At 37.1% G+C, this 21,061-nt stretch overlaps 1 protein-coding gene across 7 annotated transcripts in view; it reads right to left on the bottom strand.

Moving 5' to 3' along the window:
- LOC139766238 (zinc finger protein DPF3-like) overlaps positions 1-21,061 on the bottom strand; it is a 107,961-nt gene that overhangs the window by 26,418 nt on the left and 60,482 nt on the right. For all 7 annotated transcript variants that reach the window (XM_071694581.1, XM_071694582.1, XM_071694584.1 and 4 more), the window contains 2 exons: positions 16,889-17,001; positions 13,947-14,071 (listed from right to left, as the gene is read on the bottom strand). In XM_071694581.1, coding sequence (XP_071550682.1) covers positions 13,947-14,071; positions 16,889-17,001 — 238 coding nt within the window. The remainder of the gene's footprint in view (positions 1-13,946; positions 14,072-16,888; positions 17,002-21,061) is intronic.

The following is a 21,061-nucleotide window of genomic DNA, read 5'->3' as shown; positions in this document are numbered from 1 at the left end:
CTTTTTGAAGAAGGCCAAACCTCTCCCTCCTTTGCCTTCTCTTCCCCTCATTATCATGCGCCACTTCAGGCTTAGTTTCCAGAACAATATCATTGAACTTCCCCTAATACGATCCTGAAATTCAAGCTCTTTACCACTTACTATTAATACATTGGCTTGTGTATCCAGTACTTTTACTCTGTGTGTGTGTGTGTGTGTGTAAGTGTGAAATTAAGAAACCTATTTGTACTATATGGGATGGAGTTTTCTGCTTATGGGCCCCCATCTCTACTATCACTACTTTTTGTATTCATGTATGCTGTCTGGTGTGTTTGTGAAGTTACCTATTTGTACTATACGGGGAGGGAGTTTTGCACTCAATATGGCTCTATCATTTGAATGTTCATCATCATGTAGCCAATCAAATTTATGTATGTTGTCTGCATTAATCATGTCCTCAGTCATTCTGTTCCAAATATCCACTAATCTTATATAATAAAGAATTTCTTCATCATCTTAACAAGTCTCTTACTGTATTCAATTTCATGCTATGTCCTCTGGTTGGTCTACTCTTACATATCTCAAAGAACTGTTCCCTGTCCATGCAAGAGTGGTTTTAAAAACTTAAAAGATTGTGATCTGGTCACCCCTCACTCTTCTTCCAAGGTGGGCAAATTCAAAGCTTCCAGTCTTTCCCTGTAACTTAGCTTTCTCAATTCTGGTACTATCTTTACTGCCCTCCTCTATTAGCTCCTTGAGCTTCCTTAGGTATGGTGACCAAAACTGAAAAGCACATTCTAGTTTTGGCCTTTTGTAGAAAATGAATAACTTGTTAAATATTTCATTCATATATCTGAAGCTATTCTGATAACTGCCAGCAGATAGTTTGTCTCCTTAACTATTCCTCTAATATTTCTCCACTATTCTCCTAATGTGGGACTCTAGTGCCAGGTTTGGATAATGTCAACTCCTTGTTACTTTGCTCACACACATTTTTTTATGACAGACATGGCATGGACAAATAATATACCCACATAAAGGCCATCTTGAGTGAAAGGAAAAAAGATGAAGAAAGCTGAAACTAATCAGGCCTTCTTTCGCAGTTAAATCCTCATTACTTTGGATTTGCTTGGATTGAATTTCATCAAACATTTAAGACCAATTACGAAGTTTGTTTAGGTCCCCTTGTAAGCTTTTCACTTCCTCATGACCTTTACATCATCTGCACTGTCCACCTCATCTATTTTTGAAATCTTAATGGCTGTGATCAGGGAACCCCTCGTTCTTCTCTATGTACATGTGTGTTTTTCAACACCATGGCTCCATGACAACGAGAGATAGAATCTTGGCTTTGTATGATAATAAGGGAATCCCAAGGAATAACTGGCTATGATTTTTTTTTTTAAAGATTTGGTGAAAAATAAGTACATTTCATCAACAGAGAAACATGGAAGAAATATATAGGAAAAGTTAATATACTGATACACTCATTTCAGCCCATGCAAAGCCAGGTACTTCGACTGGTTATCTATCAATAAAAATACGTAGCAAATATTTGCTATTACTGCCAATGAGACCAGTCTCTTCTCTCAAGTATTCAATCTAAGATATTAAGGCCTGTTAGCTATGTAAATCTTTTGTACACAGAAGAAATCTGATGGTAACTTAGGTGAATAAATACAATGCGAAACATCTGGGATTAGTTTACAGTAAAAGCTTCACAAACTGGTAAAATTCAAGTGCATGGATGAAAACCTTCTAAGGTGATATGCTTGTGAAAAAAAATAAAGTAAAATAAAAGAAAAGAAAGTTTTTAGCATGATTAATCAAGAAAATATGTAAAGGAGGTACACTGTAATAGAGATGAAAAATGCAGTTAGTCAACTGATGAAGGTTAAGGGTATTTAAAAGAAAAAAGGATGACTGAATGCAGTTAGGCAGATTATATCATAGAGTAGAAGAGCAAAGAGGCATCTAGCAACTCAACTCTTTGTCCACAATGAAAATCATGAAGCTCTGTACTAGTTCAGAAGACTTTGTTCACTTAAGCACACTGGGCCATGCTGAAGATCAATGTGAAGAAACTAACTGGCAGTAAGACTTCAAACTTTTTATCTGCCTTCTATTCAGAGAAGAGACATAATGGTCAGATCATATGCTTAAACATCATGTTATACTCTTAGTATCATAATACCATACACACTTTACCAATCACCAGTGTAATGCAACTAAAATGCAGAATGTGGTGATACCTGTTCTTACTAAACTGCATGGCACTATATACATGAAAATGAAAGCTAATTACAGAAATGGGATCCTAACCCTTAAACGGCAGGAATGGTCCACATATCTCAATATGCAGAGGTAAAAACTCAAGGTACTGAAAGATTAGTATTCAAAAGTAAGAGAAAATACAGTTATAATTCTACCTTTGTATTGGTCTACTCCAGTCATGTAAATGTGTGTGTGTGTGTGTGTTGTGGGGGGGAACTGACAGCTCTATAAACCAAAATAAGACATGAAAATGAAGTTTCTTTGTCTCTGTTAAGCTTTTCAACTGAACTCTTATCTTATATACAAGCTTAGCATTAAAGGTACAAAAACTCTTATCCAAACACTCAGGATGATGTAGATCAGCTGGCAAGAATAGGGAGGATTCTGAGATTTGTCTCTGTATGCTAAACACACCACTATGATTTCAAACAATACCTTAATTCATACATAGGCACAATGCTGATGGAGAATAAAATGGATAAAAGTAGATATATTACATTTTCACACTACAAACATGCGAGTATGTTGAGTGGCTGACATGTGGGGAGAATATTGGAGATCTTTTCTTTGGAAATATTTTAGTTCATTGCCTATAATCTGCTACTTAAGTCCTCTATTACCTTAGGATTATAAAAAAAAGAATCTAGGAGCAGTTGTTGAGCAGTTCTTCCATAAGTGTGAGCTGAGTGGAGACACCTCTTAGAGGCTTCCCTCCTCCTTATATAATCCCACCGATATCAAGCTGTAAGGTATTTATTTCTTCACATTTCTGATATTAATCATCTTCACTTTCCTCACCAACTGATACCCATGTGTTCTTAATAATGCAAGTCACCAAACAAAATCCATGTTTTCCAAGGGGTCACCATGTACCCACTACCTTAGTGGATGACCATGCACTTATAATGGTTTTTGTAAGGGTAATGAGGATAGAACAATATCATTTTAACCTTCCTAGCCATGGAAGACAGTTCCACAAGCTACAATGATATCATAAGTCAGCTGGATATCTAAGAATATATAGGAAAAGTTAGCATGACAGATGCTCTCTGACAGCATAACAACTGATGCTGGTAACAGTTTAAAGGATAATTACAAGCACTGCTCATTCTGCAAGGCTCATTTTGTCTAAGGTAACAGAATCCTTAGTAAACTTGGTCTCTGAATTCATGCCTTTGCATGGACTTTATCGGCAAATTATGAACAGATAATTTCCATGCAAAACCATAAGTGTCTTTTGACTGGCTGACCATGGGAAACAGGATATTCTTGTCTTTCACTTGTAAAGGTTACTAACAAAGTGTCACTCAAGGCAGCTGGCTAAATTCTATCTGCAGCGGTAATTTTGTCTAAAGTAACAGAATCCTTAGTAAACTTGGTCTCTGAATTCATGCCTTTGCATGGACTTTATCGGCAAATTATGAAAAGATAATTTCCATGCAAAACCATAGGTTCCTTTCGACTGGCTGACCATGGGAAACAGGATATTCTTGTCTTTCACTTGTAAAGGTTACTAACAAAGTGTTACTCAAGGCAGCTGGCTAAATTCTGTCTGCAGCGGGAATACCCCTTTCATAACCTTCAATCAAAAAGTATCAATTCCACAGCACTCAGATAAGTATCAGCTCAATTCATAATTTCTTGCAATATCATATGAAAAAGCAACAACAGTGAAGCAAGGGGGTCCAAACAAAGTTCCCGTATGTCGCAACCATATCAACTAATCCATCAATTTCCAATTTCTAATCCCAAAACCTTACTTCCCTGCTTATGATGATGAGTGGGAACAGTAGCTCAGATGAACCTGTGTCCCTCATATGGGTAATAAATAGACTATTAAGAAGATTTTTAACATTCTAACATTTCAATATAAACCAGTGATTGGCAATCATGAATATGCAAGCTGATACAAAACCACTTTCTGAGCATTCCTATTAACTTTTAGATCACTTATCCCAGATGTCAGAGATATACGACTTTCTGAATTTTCAGCCACTAAGACTGGGCTGTGGAAGCTACATTGGAAGTCAAGTTGGCATGAAATGAGAAAATCTGATAAAGGACCATCCATTAATAGTTACTACATGGTTTTTGTTTAATCTGCTCTGTGGTTTCTGAAAACAAGATTTTTGAAATTTAACCAATCACAGGTAAGTAGCAATTGGTGGGCAGCCAACTACTTGGAAGGTATATTACCAGTACTACCTGCCTGGGTACTGGGAGGGTTAGTGAAGGCTGCATACTGAGCCAGCATTTTAGTGGTTGTCAAGTTGCACTCCTCTGACCCAGGATGCTCTTTTCTTTCTGCCTCACACACATATGGACTTCTGGTATTCTGTCCACAAACATACAATATCTCCTTGTCATACATGACACTTGACTCACACAGCTCATTCTTCGTTACTTTTGATTTTCCTGTGGTAAGTACTATGCGCTAGTCCTGCCTTTTGGCACAATAATAAGAGGAATGGATAGAAGAAGCAGGTAGGAACTTTAGGCAGGAGCAGTAGGAAGAAACACTCGGTGAAGGTAGTAGGTAGGAACATTAAGGAGGGTCATCAGGTAGAATTATTCAGTAGGAACATTTGGTGGGGGCCTACTCAGACACTGCATTAGAATTGCCCTCTGTAGTGGCCTGTAAAGGGTCAGGCACTAAAGGCTAAGAAGTGGCACTGGAGTTCACTAAGTATGGAGACTCTATTGCTGTGGCCATTCCCATGACGGGTTTCCAGGTGGAAGCAGGCATCAGTGAAATCAACTTAAGATAAACCAATCATAGGCCAATTTGCATTGTAGGAGCCATACAAAAAGTAAATCTGGCATGAAATGAGGAACTTGAGACCAAACACAAGTTATTTCTGCAAAGTTTCAGTTCAACTGATCTGGTGGTTTCTGAGATTAAAATGTGAATAATTTACAGACTCACAACAGAAAACAACAAGTGATGACAATGGAAACAAAGTGATGACAACAGCTCACCAAATAAACTTTAATTTAAAAGCCAGTCTAGTCACCTGAGAATAAAAACATTTACCTTTTCTGGACCTTGGAATGTTTTTACATTACTCTCTATTCTAATACCACTGACTCAATTCCCATCTAAATGGGATGGATCAACTATATATAAGCATTGACCTTTTTTATGATTTTATTTTGCAGAACTAGGGTTCCTACCCCTACAGGCCAGCAAAAGGGCAGGGGCCCCCATTGCCCTTCTTAACACAATAGTTTTCTTGATATCCTTCCTTGAAAACAGCAACAGTCTGGATGAAAAGATCTACATATGATTAGAGCAGAACTGATTAGTCACCTGTCTATGCAATGTATGTGCATGATGAAACTAAACACTCTCCGAAAAAAACTTGTGACATACAATTCATGTATTAAATCTTGTGAGGGATCCATGTAGCCTAAGTAAGGCTGCTAAGTGGAGAAGACTTGGTGAGATAAAACCTGGGATAATGGAGTATGGGGTAAACTGTTTGCGAATGATTTAGACTAGCCAACTTGAATTCTCTCTATCTCAGTTTGGGAGCTAGTCCACTAGAAGCTTTACCACTAAGATTAAATAATCTCATTTCCAAAGAGTTTTGGTTTGCATTTGATGAAGACATACTAGTTATAGCAAATGTTAGTAGCTATATGAAATGTTCAGAAAAAGAGATCTTTGATATACATCCAAAATACTTAATTGCTGAGGTCACAGGATTTGCATAAACAGATCTAAAATACAAAATTACACCTTGGATATACATTCTTAAGTCAAACTATATAATGACATAGAAAATTCAACTTAATTACTTCTACAAAAATAGCTGTCCCACTGTAATACAAAATAAACATATATATACAAAATCTTAAGCACTACACAAAGCTTACAATTCCCAAGTTAGAGTTCTTAGTGTCTATTTGATAGGAATGGTGAGATTCAGCACTGATAACCAGAAATCACCTCACTTTTCATTCTACCTGAGCACAAGTCAACCATATGTTTGAACCTGATAACAGATGGAAAGTTTATTACATACAAATTGTGATCCCTTCATAATACATCACCATTCATAAGCAGTAATATCAAACTATATGATAGAGCACCATTAGACTGAATACAACTCAAATAAGTTCCTAAGCCTATCCTACTGATTCTGTTTGAATAACCTCATCATATAAAATACCTTGATTGAATACCACTGCATCCAGTTTTTCACTGACTTATACAAAAATGTTCTGACTCATAAGAACTTTTGACGGGATGGGGTCTGATTGCTATAACTGAAAGATCTTTATGTAACCCTGCCAAGAAATTTAATCTAACTTTGTTTTAGTAAAATCCAGTTAAGAGGAATATGAGCTCTGAAGGTTACACACCACAGTCACAGTTTTTATTTCCTTTTCCATGGTAATCAAAGACTTCAGCAAACTCTTTTCCTATAAAGTAACAAACAGTCCATCTGATCAAGAATTTTCTTCAAATTCATATCATTTTCAACTCAAAACATAATCAAGGAAAATTAGGATCTATCTGCAAAACTCCACAAACCAAGGAAGAAAAGCAAACATGTTTGTGTTTGTGATATTAAGTTTACACAAATGAAAAGACCTCGTAATATATCTCACAACAATCCTCAAGCTTAGAAAGTCAATAAGAACTCTTACTCAAATCATTATAAAATTATGTCATATAAAGGTAATAATAAGACTAACTGCAATATTCAGGGCTGCCGCATCATGGCTGAGGTAGAATAATGGCAAGCACTGTGGGAAAAAGAAGTGGATGTTTTTCATAAAACTTTAGTTGTAAAGACTTTCTACTTTTTTCAATATATTACATAAATACCATCATTGGAATTTAACATATTCTAAGATACAAATACTTTGAGTAAATCAATTATTTTCAAGATTAAATGATTCCTTCAGGGAAACAAAGGTAACTTTATCACAGATCATGGTAAATGAATTCAAATACTCAGATTTGTTGCCTCAACATCAACTTCAATTTCACAACCCACACAGGTACTAACAGCAGGACAAAATTTCTAATTCAAGACTTGAGTTCATTAATAAACATGCCCTGAAATAAGGCTGCATATTTGACACTGAAGGAGATGCAGTCTTCAACCTGCAAATACTATAGGAGGATGCATTACAATACCTAAAAATGCAATCATTAATTGGTAAATACGTTTTGCCATGTTCAAATGGAACATCACAAGACACTGTTATTCTAAAAGACCCTGACTTCCGTGCTAGTTGTGTAGGAGACAATACATAATGCCTATACTCTGGACACTAAAATGCATTTATATTTTGAGGACAGAGAATCATATGGACACTCCATTAGTGTTCGTAAATAATTGACCACAGAATTCACTTGTGAATTCTGCAGACAGAATTAAGCCATACAATGCTATAATACACTCAAAAGTGCAATGTTCTCGACAGTTCATTTTATGATAAACACAGCATTCCTCAGGTTTTCTTTATACATTGGATAAGAGGTAGATACACACTGAAGAAAAAGAAGAAAAACATTATTCCAGAGTACATAAAGCTCACAGATAATACCGGGATCCATTCTATAAATCAGTAGTATACATGCCTTCTAATTCCATTATTTGACCTGAGTGTATCTCCTCTAAGGACAGGCTTACGATTGAACTTGGCCAAATTCCATACTTTACTTCACATTTCAATATCTATCAAAAAACTATCACCTTATTGATTTGAAAGGACTTGGCAAAGATCCCTTAAAATAATGTGTAAGTCCTCTTTCATCAAGATTTCTTTCTTGTGCTTAATAATATATCAACATCAGTTTTTTACAAAGTTTCAATGTTTCTGATATTTATGAACACAGCCTAAGAAATAGGTCGAGATCCTGAAACAGTCCTTGAGAATGTAAGAGGAGCGAGAAAAGGACATAGAAAACAAGCTGAGATCTGGTTAAGTCCTCAAGAATGCGAATGGATTAAGATATACAGTGAGATTATGAAAATAATCGTACAATCATGAGGTACTGGTACAACAAAATTCATCTACTAATTAGCGACTAGTTACAAGAATTAATGTTGAAGTTTTGAACAGGATTCAAGTCTTGCTTCATAATGTCGACCAAACTAAAGGATCTACAGCTCAAAAACACTTGGGATAATTTCATACAAGGGACTATCTTGTAAAAAATAGCTACAAGATGCTGCTGCTCTAGGAACACAACCGGACACAATGTATACAGTGGACTGTTGCTCAATCATATGGGTAAAGTTACCCTATTTCTTCTTCATGAGCTTGTTTTGATTTGTTGAAATGCACATGTGTGGAAAATTTGGAATAAAGGAACAACAATTCTTCCCTGTGGCTAATAATGACCTAAAAAAAGTGAATATAATATATCAGTGTGATTAACACATTAATTAAGATTATGGACTACAGCAAACTATGGCAATGCACAGTACCAGGTACATAGGTAGTTTAGCATCCATTATATGCCTTAATAAAGTGCAGGACCTGGACAACTGTGCATTCCTCAGTTTCACAGACTAACTAACTCTAGTTTACCAAGAGAACTGATATTCCCTTCTTTTATTCAGCATTCAGTATAAATGAGGTGAAATTGAGTATCTGTTTACCTTTGATTAAGATAAATCTGTAAATAAGTTTTAGAGCATGACAGAAGAATATATATATCTATGACAGGTATGAAATTGCTGACATACATATTCTTTGATCATACCTTATCAAAAGGTAGTTCCTTGTGATTGGCACATCAGTGACTTTTGATGGTAAAAAAATATGTCCTGTCAAAGAAATATGTCATTAATACAAACAAGTAATGCATATATGGAAATAAATTCTGGAAGAGCCATTGCTGCTGGTACGGTATACAAATATTTTAACAACAATATGTGACCTAAAGCCAACGTTTCCAAAGAAGAAACAGACAGCTCAAAGATACATGGACAACCACTGAAGGCCTCTGCAATAACTTGCACCAAGGCTTCCATTACCAAATACTGGGTAAAGAAGAAATGGAGTTACCAAGGATGTGCCTTGATATTAATGCCAGAGCACAGCTGTGCTCATACAGACCATTACAAGAGCATTAATATAAAAGTCAAATCTTGGATACTCTTCTTTTGGTTACCTTGGTTACGGAGAATTGAGGCATTAGTATAAATATGATTTCCTGGAAGTTCCAGAAAGAAATATATACAGCTCTGTAAGGTATGTTATCCTATACAGCTTTTACTTCAGAGTGTATTTGTGCCTCTGATATCACATCAACACATTTTGTATTCTTGATCGATAAAGATCTATTAAATACAGGCAGTATGCATATTGCAACTCCAAGTAACATTAGATGTACTAAAACTGCAAACACTTTACCTCCCTTAGATACTTCAGATTTCAATAAAACTAAAATATCAAGTATCAACGCAAGTCATTCCTGCCATAACATGAACAGATATTCTTAATCCATAAAGTGTTTGCCATTTACGTTACCATACATTTCATGTTGCTTGTCAACTTTAATTTACATTAAATTATCTTAGGAACAGTTTGACCCTGAAAAATTTAATAATGTGGAACAATATGTGATTAGTTAGTTAATATTATCTCTTACACCTAAATGTGACAAAATTCTGAGAGATAATCACAACACATACCTTATTCTGCAATTTTCGGTATCTTCATACTATAACTGTCCATGTACAGGATTTCAAAATTACTGGCACAATATTACAAAAAAAATCACACCCTAAGTAATGACATCTTACTAAGTCAAAACCTAGTGACTAGTATCAACAAAATCTATTTTCATGTATAAATGTTGGTATGTGTTGACTGCACCTTGAAAATACTTTATAATAGGTGACATCTAGCTTTGAAGATACAAAATACAAAAACTTTGTTATCAATGTTCATATCATAAAACTGCTTAACTTAGATGTGGGGCTGCATAATACTTGTAAACTCATGCATATTCTGTAAGAGAATGCACAGTACAGGAAAAGCTTCATTACCTGGCATCTGCCAGACCCAGACAATGCTGTGCCAAAAATGATAGTTTATATAACCATTTCTTCTATCTTATTGTAGTTTTCTGACATCTTATTAATGTTCTTTAGTACAGTATTTCTATAACTATCAATAATAATAAGTTTTAAACAACAGAAATGGTGGAAAAAACTATATCTGAAACTGATGCACCCTCAGATCAAATGTTGTGTGGTGTACAATTGATCCAATTTTGATTGTATTACAGTCTTTCTCTAAGCACTCTTTCCCTAGACTATTTTTCCTGTTTATGATGCAGTAGAAAACTTGAAGAGACACTCTTTTTACTGTTTTTTTTTAACAATCAACCCATTTGGAATTGCTCCTCTCCAAGTACAGGTCACAGGACTGCAGACAAACTTGTAAGATTTGCCTTCTCCCCTCATCCACTGAATCAGAAAGTGTGCCACCCAGGTATCTAAAGATGCATGATATCACAAGCAACTGTCATTACCAATGGGAAAATATTCTTCCGGGTCATTAGTTCACAATACACTCTGATGGTAAGGGAATCCACCTGGTACACCCTGCTAAACCTTGGTTTTTCAAGTGATGAAAATAACTTGTACATATTCATGAATTTAATAAAAGTGTACAGTTGAGAGCTGCAGAGGGTGTGCTGAAATGGTTTGGATACATGGAGATTCATAAATATAAGAAGAAGTGTACAGTTGAGAGCTGCAGAGGGTGTGTTGAAATGGTTTGGATTTTGGATATATACAGAAAATAAGAGACAATATGTATGTCATACGTGGAATGCAAAAGAAAGAGATCAAACTGAAGATGGAAAGATGAAATGAAAAAGATTTAGGATGCTCGAGGCTTGAACGTGCAAAAGGGTGAAAGGAATGTACAGGACAGAGTAAATTGGAGTGATGTGGTATAAAGGGGTATCGTGCTGTCATTGGCCTAAACCAAGGAAAACGAGAAAGCCAGGGAGAGCTACAGACTAACCTGTAGGGCCTGGTTGTGGATAGGAGGTTATAGTTTTCATGTATTGCACATGACAGCTAGAGAATGGACGTATGCAAATGAGGTCTTTTCTTCATCTGATTTTGGCACCACCTTGCTAATGAAGGACATGGCAAACAAGAACAATGATAAAATAATTCTTCACTGTAACAGTGCAATCATTCACCGTAATATCAGTGGTTTACCTTTAAACATGGTGAACCATTCAGATTATTCACCGAGTATCATGTGACAAAGAGTCTCCACCAATATTGCATTTGTGGGGTACTGTAGGAAGAATAAGGGAATGAACATGTGAGCAAGTGGCCTCACCATGCTTAGCTGGTAGTGGAGAGGGGAGAAGGGAAAAGAGTGAAAAAAGTTAGCCATTAGGTGACCAGGAACTTGCCCCTATCTCAACCTGGTTGGCATGCCAAATTCAAATGTCTTTATCAGAAAAGAAAAGGTTGGTTTGCCTTTTTCTTTTCATATTTCCTATAACCTGATGACTGATTCTTTTTAAGTTTTTCAGCCCTGGGACTTCTACATTTCCTGGCTCAAGATTCAAAAGGTCCCTATCATAGATAATAAGACCAAAGCATTCTGGACAAAATCACAGGGATACCAGTTACCACAATAAGCAACTGCACTGGGAAATATTGGAAATTCTGAATATGAGAACTTTCCAGGTTTTAAGCCCTATAGATGAGCAACTGATTTTTATTGTATCCCCTAGTACGGGAAAAAGAAAACTCTTTTCATTTATGTATAGGTGCATAAAAATATAAAAATTATTTTTTCTCAAAATATTGACTTAATTATCCCTAGTTTAGGAAATACACTATCCATCAAAATGGTCAATCCTAAGTACATAATACAATTTTTTAAATTTTGTCATCTATGATCAGGAGCACAAAATACAGTGAAACCATTTTTTTATCTTACAAATTAAGAATTAAGCATTCAGAGTATGGGAAAACAGACTAATTACAAGAGTAGTATAGGCATAGGCATAGTGACAGGCACCACAAATGTGGTAAATCCCAAAAGAAAGCATGCAAAAGTCCACCATGAACACTTGCAGGTAACAAGAGGCCTCCATGTTGCTCCAATGACTTATCTTTGTGATGCCATCTATGGGCAGCCAACAGACCCTACAATTCCCAAAGAATTCAAATTATATCTGTCTATCAATATATCTGATGCCAGTTCCCTCCTGGAACTTCTATCAAGGGTAGCCCGGGCAAAAGAGTTTCTACTTATGCCTGTCCTTACATGCCTACCATGAGGTGGGAAATTATGTAGTTAGATTAACATAGTGCTATGTAGGAATCAACTGATTCCCACTGCAATGAAAGAGTTAAATGCTGGATAATAAAGCTTTTCCTGTATATCAATATTTTTCTATACATACAAAGATGAAAACAAATACTGCAGATGAGCATGACAGTACACTGAAACAATACTGTCAAAAATTTTGACTGGTGTGTCCTTGTTGAAGGATATGTCATTGGACATAAAACATAATCTTTCTCTATGGCTGTCATTATAAGCTCCTTTAGTGAGTATTTACAATTCATTTTTAAACAACTTTTAATTTTGTGTATCAGGGTTTCTGGAATATTTTTGTACACCTGCTGTTAACAACTGGGATTGTTTAAGACTGAACTTCATATTTACTGCTTTCATTTCTTGTTGTAAAAGATCTGTGTAACCATAGATCTACTGTTTCAGGGTGAGTTACTCAAACTCATATGTGGAAAGCAAAAGGAAATATTTCAAGAACTGCCACTACATCCTCAAAAACAGGGGTTTGTGGACATGTACATTTATCATGATACCATATAAAAAAAAAGAGGTCTATGCAACCTAACTTTCCTGCTTTAAATGCAGATGTTTGATTAGATATATAGATATGGTGAGACACATGAATTAACTGATGTGGACTGTTTTGTTAACCAAGTGATCTGCAGGTGAAAAGGAGAAACCCTGCTGTATGAACACATTTCTGTTTTATCACACTAATCTCCTGCAAAATGGCCTTACAAAGTTGTATACCTCCTAAATTTTCCACAGAAGGCAAAGTTTTCATCTGCCTTTTAATCTTAATTCAGTGTTTAAATCTCAATTTGCTAAGTGTGTCACAATGTAACTATGAATACTAACTGAAGAAAAAAAGCTCTATGTATAATACAAACTGCCTAATTAAACAATAATTTATGCTCAATAGTAGTCTGAAATAAAAACCTACAATATCTACATTCTCTTGGGGCATAATCAATTTATTACATATTCTCCTCCCAACATTCCCACACTCCCTGAGGATACGACAACTAAGCATGAAACACAACCATTATTCATTTCAATCATGCTTATATGTGCATCATATCATACTGTAATTTGTATCATTATTTTCAGTAAAGATATGACTCATTTTTTCCTTTCCACACTCTCATAAGGTGAAATATTTGAAACGATGAATATAACTGAACACAATTTTCCCAATATATTTTGTCATCTAACTTTCCTTTACTAGTATCATTACTCTCCAGTACACTTTTCCATGTTTCTTGTACTCCAAAAATATACTCTACTATTTAAATTTCATCTAATTCCATAAATTTCTTTAAAATTTCTGAAGACCAAATAATCAGCATTTGTGATAGTTTTCTCTTCCACAAACTTACTTTGCATGAAACTCTTGTAAACACAAGTAGCAGGACCATTCTCCTTCAGGTGGTTCAGAAAGTGGTGGGTCAAGGCAGTACAAATGATACCCACGGTCACAATCATCACAGAACAAAAGCTGATCCTGTTGATGAAAAGTAAAGACAGTACTAGTATCATATTATTAATGGTTTTGAAAAACTAAATGAAAGTTAAAATTTCCATATTTTCCATAACTTAGAAATCTTCTGCTATTCAGCAGGGAGGCTTATTCTGAATCCCATACAAACATGATAATCCCCAAAAAACGACTTTTGAAATATGAAAAACTTTCTCTCCAGGACATAGTTCTACAAGCTATGAGACAATCTCTATGATCTCTAAAAGTTAAAAGCTTCTAACCCCCAACCTGAGAGTGGGTAAATGTCTCACCTTTTACTAAATACCCTACCAGTAGTAGCACTACAGCCCCCTTTGGATGTACTCTCCTCCAATCAGCAGTCACCATCTGATGATGTCATCATCCCACTGGCTGTTAGGCTGTGGCAGGCTGACCACTTCATAATTCTTTAGAACAAGGGTGTCACCCCAACAATCACTACTATCAATTAAGAAAGAGGTTATTAAAAAAAAAAGGAGAAAGACAGAATGAGAAACAACCAGAAAATTTGCTGTAGGAAGCTGTTTTTCATTTGCAAAACTAACTTTTCTCTACAAGGTTGGTTCATTACATGAACTCTGACAGCATAAAAGCATAACCAAAGGTAAAGATGACCAGTGGTGATCAGTAATGAGGGAGCAATGCTTCATTACATGACTTAAGTAATCTTTTGTGGATTTTAAGAACTTCAAAGTACCAAAGTTTTAATAGTGTTACTTGGGTAGCTTCTGAGAATAAAAATTGTACTTTTACTTCACATTTTTTTGTTCAAGATGGCTCATTTCTTCATAAATATACTTCCATGTTCAAAATTTAAAGCAAAAGACAAGATTTTTTTCTCCACTTTATGCCACTTCACAGCCTGATATCCACTCTGTAGCTCTGATATTTAATCTATCTCCAATTATGTTCACTCACATCCTTATTATTCAGGACAGTGCTAGAGAAATGGCATTTTCATTTATTTATTAATTTTTTATTTCATTCTATTTATTCTATCTATTTTTTCTTTTTTTTTTCTTTTTTGGGGGGGAGGATCTTCTTAAAGTGATTCGCAGATAGTCTTCTCATAAAAACAAAACTCTACATATGTAAAATTTCTATTTGCACCAGTCAGATGCAATGTCGTCGTGAAGGTCAAGCAGGTGCTGGCAACACTTGTTTCCACATATGCTAAAAACATCTTCTGCCTAATTTTGGTCATTTTTCACTGCTGGAGAAGTCAGTGTCCAAACTATTACTCTCCACATGAGCCAAAGACAGATCATCATCATTATCTGGTGATTCAGAACTACCTTCTTGCCTAATCCTCTACATCAAATTTTTCCTAAATAACTCATGATAATGTGCTGTCACTGGCATGGTAGTGGGATCACAGACTATACAAAGAAGCTATAGTACACTGTCAGCAGCCACCTAGGATAGCAGAAAGCTGTAAATTTGATGCATAAAACCTGATAGGTGAATTTCTTATAGAGGAGTTAAAAGGTTAATTTCATTCCCATAAATTCTGTTCAAACAGAGGTTCAAGTTGCTCAATAAACTAACATCCTCCACTGCTGTGTTTACCATCAACCATTTGCACATCATAAGTTATGGTTATACGCATAATGTTTCAACATGAAAATCTGCTTTAATAACATCAGTATCTACAGCAGTCAGTTTACAACAAAAAATATTCACCACATGTTCTAAACACAGATCATCATCGTAAAATAGTCCAGAATCATCTTCTGCCCAGGCCTCTAAATCTATCTAATAGCTTTTCAAGTTCCTTCTTAAAAAAACTTGTGATAATGTGCTGTCATTGGTATATCTGAAGAATTACCAACTATAGGAGGAAACTATCATACATCACTTCAGCAGCCACCCAGGATCAAGTGGGCAGCTGTAAGATTGTTGCATGAAACTTGATGTGTCAATATAATTATATCTAAGGGTATTAAAGGGTTACCTTCACTCCACTTCATTCTGTTCAAATGGAGGTCATTACTCAATACACTAACATCTCCCACTACTAAGGTATGTTTAACTTCATCCATTTCCACAACATTAGCGGCAGTAACCTGCATAATGTTATAACATGAAACACCTGCTTGGTTAGTCAAGTGAATAAAATCTTCCTTTTATGTCAAAGGCTCTAGTCACAGACTGATGTTCCTAACAAATCCAACCTTTTGCCACAATACTTTTACATTTCAGAGCTAAAACAGCACCTTAATCAATTTCATTATTCACTTAGTCCTCCATTACTATCTCAGTTTCATGAATCACTTAGTTCTCCATCATTTAACCTGGATTTCCTGTGGATGAGAACATTTACATTAAAAGACTGGTGAAATCTTTATAAAGGTAATAACCAAACTACAGTTTCTATTCTTTAATGCATGTTCAGTAAGGTAAAGTTTGGAACAGACAATTGGGCCTTAGGAAAAAATCTTTACCTGGCTCCTTCCTTTGTTCCTTCTTTTGGAAAGTAATTATACAGGAGAGGAGAATTTCTAGCCTCCCACTCCAATCCCTCCTAGCAGCCTTTTCTGACACACAGTAGATACATGGGTAGTATTCTTTTTCCCAAATCCCCAGGGATGAGCAACTGTTTCAACGAAAAACCTTCTAAGAGCTGTATGAGGCTGACACAAAGTGGATATTCGTTTAAAGAATGAAATATGGACACTTCATAGAAGTAGCTTGATTCTCCTGTAACCTTGGCTGGACATGTGCAAAAAGATGATAATTTCATTACCTTAATAGAAAACAGAATAATCATTTGATATACAAAAAAGCAAATACTGTACTTACATCATTCTCTGATGTACCACATAGGGTGCAAGTCTTACACTCAATGCATTGCCAACGGTACTTTACAACGCTTTTCATCATATTGGCTGTAAACTGAAGACATGTTGGGTGGCCTGAGGAAAATCCATCACAGTCAAATGAATATTACAGTACCATAACTTGCAGTGAAAAAAAAGTCCTAGATTATGAAAGCAATTCAACAAAATGAAAAAAGCTAGAAATGCTGTTTTTAGTATATGTTCACCATTTTTCATGTCAACAAGATAGTGCCAGGAACAGAGGAAGAAATGGTCTCATTCACTCACATACACTCTAAATGCTACATATAATGCATCCAAACCACAGCCCTCCCATCCACAACAAAACCCCACAGACTTTTCTGTAGTTTTCCCTAACCAATCCACATGCTGTGGTTCAGCCCACTGACAGCACATTGCCTGTTGTATGCCACAATGTTCCAATTCATTCTATCCTTTCCACGCCTCACATCCTCTTGCAAGTTCAGGCCCTGAACCTTCAAAATATCTTTCAATACATCCTTTCACCTCCTACGAGGTTTCCCACCTTTTCTTGCTTCCTCCACTTTTGACATGTACACTATCTTAGTTATCCTCTTCTCAATCATCTTTTCTATAAGTCCAAACCATTTCATTACACCATCTTCAGCTCTCTCACACATTCTTTTTTTCTATAGATGAGAAGGCATGTGCAACTAAATGCTATAATCAAGGCCATCTCATTAACATCATATGTATGTATATATAAATATATATACATGCAAGAGTTTTGGAGTGAGGGGCGAGTATGCAGTCTGTTGGGGATGAGAGGGCCTGGGAAGTGAGTCAGTTGTTGTTTGCCGATGACACAACTCTACAGGCTGATTCAAGTGAGAAACTGCAGGACTTGGTGACTGAGTTTGGAAAAGTGTGTAAAAGGAGAAAGTTAAGAGTAAATGTGAATAAGAGCAAGTTTATTAGGTTCAGTAAGGTTGAGGGACAAGTTAACTGGTATGTAAGTATGAATGAAGAAAAATGGAGGAAGTGAAATGTTTTAGATATCTGGGAGTGGATGCACCAGCAAATGGAGCCAAGGAAGCAGAAGTGAGTCACAGGTTGTGTGGAAGGAGAGAATGTTATCTGAGAGAGCAAAATGGGTTTGTTTGAAGGAAAAGTAGTTCCAACCATGTTTTATGGTTGCAAGGCCTATATAGACTATTGATAGGGTTGTACAGAGGAGGGTGGATATATTGAAAATGAAATGTCTGAGGACAATATGTGGTCTGAGGTGGTTTGATCAAGTAAGTAATGAAAGGGTAAGAGAGATGTGTGGGAATAAACAGAGTGTGGTTGAGAAAGAAGGGGGTGTTTTGAAATGGTTTGGACATATGGAGAGAATGCATGAGGAAAGACTGACAGAGAATATACGTGTCTGAGGTGGAGGGAACAAAGAGAAGTGGGAGACCAAACTGGAGGTGGAAGGATGGAGTGAAAAAGATTTTGAGGGATCAGAGCCTGAACATACAGGAGGGTGAGAGGCGTGCAAAGAATAGAGTGAATTGGAACAATATAGTATACAGGGGTTGATGTGCTGTCAATGGTCTGAAACAGGCCATGTGAAGCATCTGGGGTAAACCATGGTAAGGTCTGTGGAGCCAAGATGTCGATAGGGAGCTGTGGTTTTGGTGCATTAAACATGATAGTTAAAGACTGAGCATGAACGAATGTGGCCCTTTTGTCTGTTTTCCTGGTGCTACCTCGCTGAATCTGGGGGCAGCGATGCTGTTTCCTGTGGGGTGGGGTAGTGACAGGATGAATGAAGGCAAGCATGAATATGCACATGTGTATATGTATGTCTGTGTATGTATATGTTTATACATATGTGTATAGGAATGGATGGGCCATTCTTCACTGTTTCCTGGCGCTAACTCACTAATGTAGGGAACAACGATTAAGTATAATAAGAATAGGAAGAGAGGAAAGTGATTGGTTCTCAGTGAATGTAGGTTTGCGGCAGGGGTGTGTGATGTCTCCATGGTTGTTTAATTTGTTTATGGATGGGGTTGTTAGGGAGGTGAATGCAAGAGTTTTGGAAAGAGGGGCAAGTATGAAGTCTGTTGGGGATGAGAGAGCTTGGGAAGTGAGTCAGTTGTTGTTCGCTAATGATACAGCGCTGGTGGCTGATTTATGTGAGAAACTGCAGAAGCTGGTGACTGAGTTTGGTAAAGGGTGTGAAAGAAGAAAGTTAAGAGTAAATGTGAATAAGAGCAAGGTTATTAGGTACAGTAGGGTTGAGGGTCAATTCAATTGGGAGGTGAGTTTGAATGGAGAAAAACTGGAGGAAGTGAAGTGTTTTAGATATCTGGGAGTGGATCTGGCAGCGGATGGAACCATGGAAGCGGAAGTGGATCATAGGGTGGGGGAGGGGGCGAAAATTCTGGGAGCCTTGAAGAATGTGTGGAAGTCGAGAACATTATCTCGGAAAGCAAAAATGGGTATGTTTGAAGGAATAGTGGTTCCAACAATGTTGTATGGTTGCGAGGCGTGGACTATGGATAGAGTTGTGCGCAGGAGGATGGATGTGCTGGAAATGAGATGTTTGAGGACAATGTGTGGTGTGAGGTGGTTTGATCGAGTGAGTAACGTAAGGGTAAGAGAGATGTGTGGAAATAAAAAGAGCGTGGTTGAGAGAGCAGAAGAGGGTGTTTTGAAATGGTTTGGTCACATGGAGAGAATGAGTGAGGAAAGATTGACCAAGAGGATATATGTGTCGGAGGTGGAGGGAACGAGGAGAAGAGGGAGACCAAATTGGAGGTGGAAAGATGGAGTGAAAAAGATTTTGTGTGATCGGGGCCTGAACATGCAGGAGGGTGAAAGGAGGGCAAAGAATAGAGTGAATTGGAGCGATGTGGTATACCAGGGTTGACGAGCTGTCAGTGGATTGAATCAAGGCATGTGTATGGGGGTGGGTTGGGCCATTTCTTTCGTCTGTTTCCTTGCGCTACCTCGCAAACGCGGGAGACAGCGACAAAGCAAAAAAAAAAAAAAAAAAAATAATAATATTAATAATGTTGCATTTACGGATCTGGAGAAGGCATATGATAACAGTTGATAGAGATGCTTTGTGGAAGGTATTAAGAATATATGGTGTGGGAGGCAAGTTGCTAGAAGCAGTAAAAGTTTTTACAGAGGATGTAAGGCATGTGTATGAGTAGGAAGAGAGGAAAGTGATTGGTTCTCAGTGAATGTCGGTTTGCGGCAGGGTGCGTGATGTCTCCATGGTTGTTTAACATGTTTATGGATGGGGTTGTTGAGGAGCTCAATGCAAGAGTTTTGGAGAGAGGGGAGAGTATGCAGCCTGTTGTGGATGAGAGAGCTTGGGAAGTGAGTCAGTTGTTGTTCGCTGATGATACAGCGCTGGTGGCTGATTTGGGTGAGAAACTGCAGAAGCTGGTGACTGAGTTTGGTAAAGGGTGTGAAAGAAGAAAGCTGAGAGTAAATGTGAATAAGAGCAAGGTTATCAGGTTCAGTAAGGTTGAGGGACAAGGTTGAGGGACAAGTCAACTGGGAGGTAAGTTTGAATGGAGAAAAATGGAGGAAGTGAAGTGTTTTAGATATCTGGGAGTGGATTTAGTAGCGGATGGAACCATGGAAGTGGAAGTGAGTCAAAGGGTGGAGGAGGGGCGAAGGTTCTGGGAGTGTTGAAGAATATGTGGAAAGTGAGAACATTATCTCAGAGAGCAAAAATGGGTATGTTTGAAGGAATAGTGGTTCCAACAATGTTATATGGTTGTGAGGAATGAGCTATAGATAGGATTGTGTGAAGGAGGGTGGATGTGTTGGAAATGAGATGTTTGAGGACAATATGTGGTGTGAGGTGGTTTGATTAAGTAATGAAAGGGTAAGAGAGATGTGTGGTAATAAAAAGTGTGTGGTTGAGAGAGCAGAAGAGGGTGTATTGAAATGGTTTGGTCACATAGAGAGAATGAGTGAGGAAAGATTGACAAAGAGGACATATGCGTCAGAGGTGGAGGGAACGAGAAGTGGGAGACCAATTGGAGGTGGAAGGATGGAGAGAAAAAGATTTTGAGCAATCGGGGCCTGAACATACAGGAGGGTGAAAGGCGTACAAGGAATAGAGTGGCTTGGAACGATGTGGTATACTGGGGTAGAAGTG

This window comes from Panulirus ornatus, chromosome 57 (assembly GCF_036320965.1).
Source record: "Panulirus ornatus isolate Po-2019 chromosome 57, ASM3632096v1, whole genome shotgun sequence".
Taxonomy (NCBI): Eukaryota; Metazoa; Arthropoda; class Malacostraca; order Decapoda; family Palinuridae; genus Panulirus; species Panulirus ornatus.
Note: the sequence above shows the minus strand (reverse complement) of the source record. Positions and strands in the feature narration are given on the sequence as shown.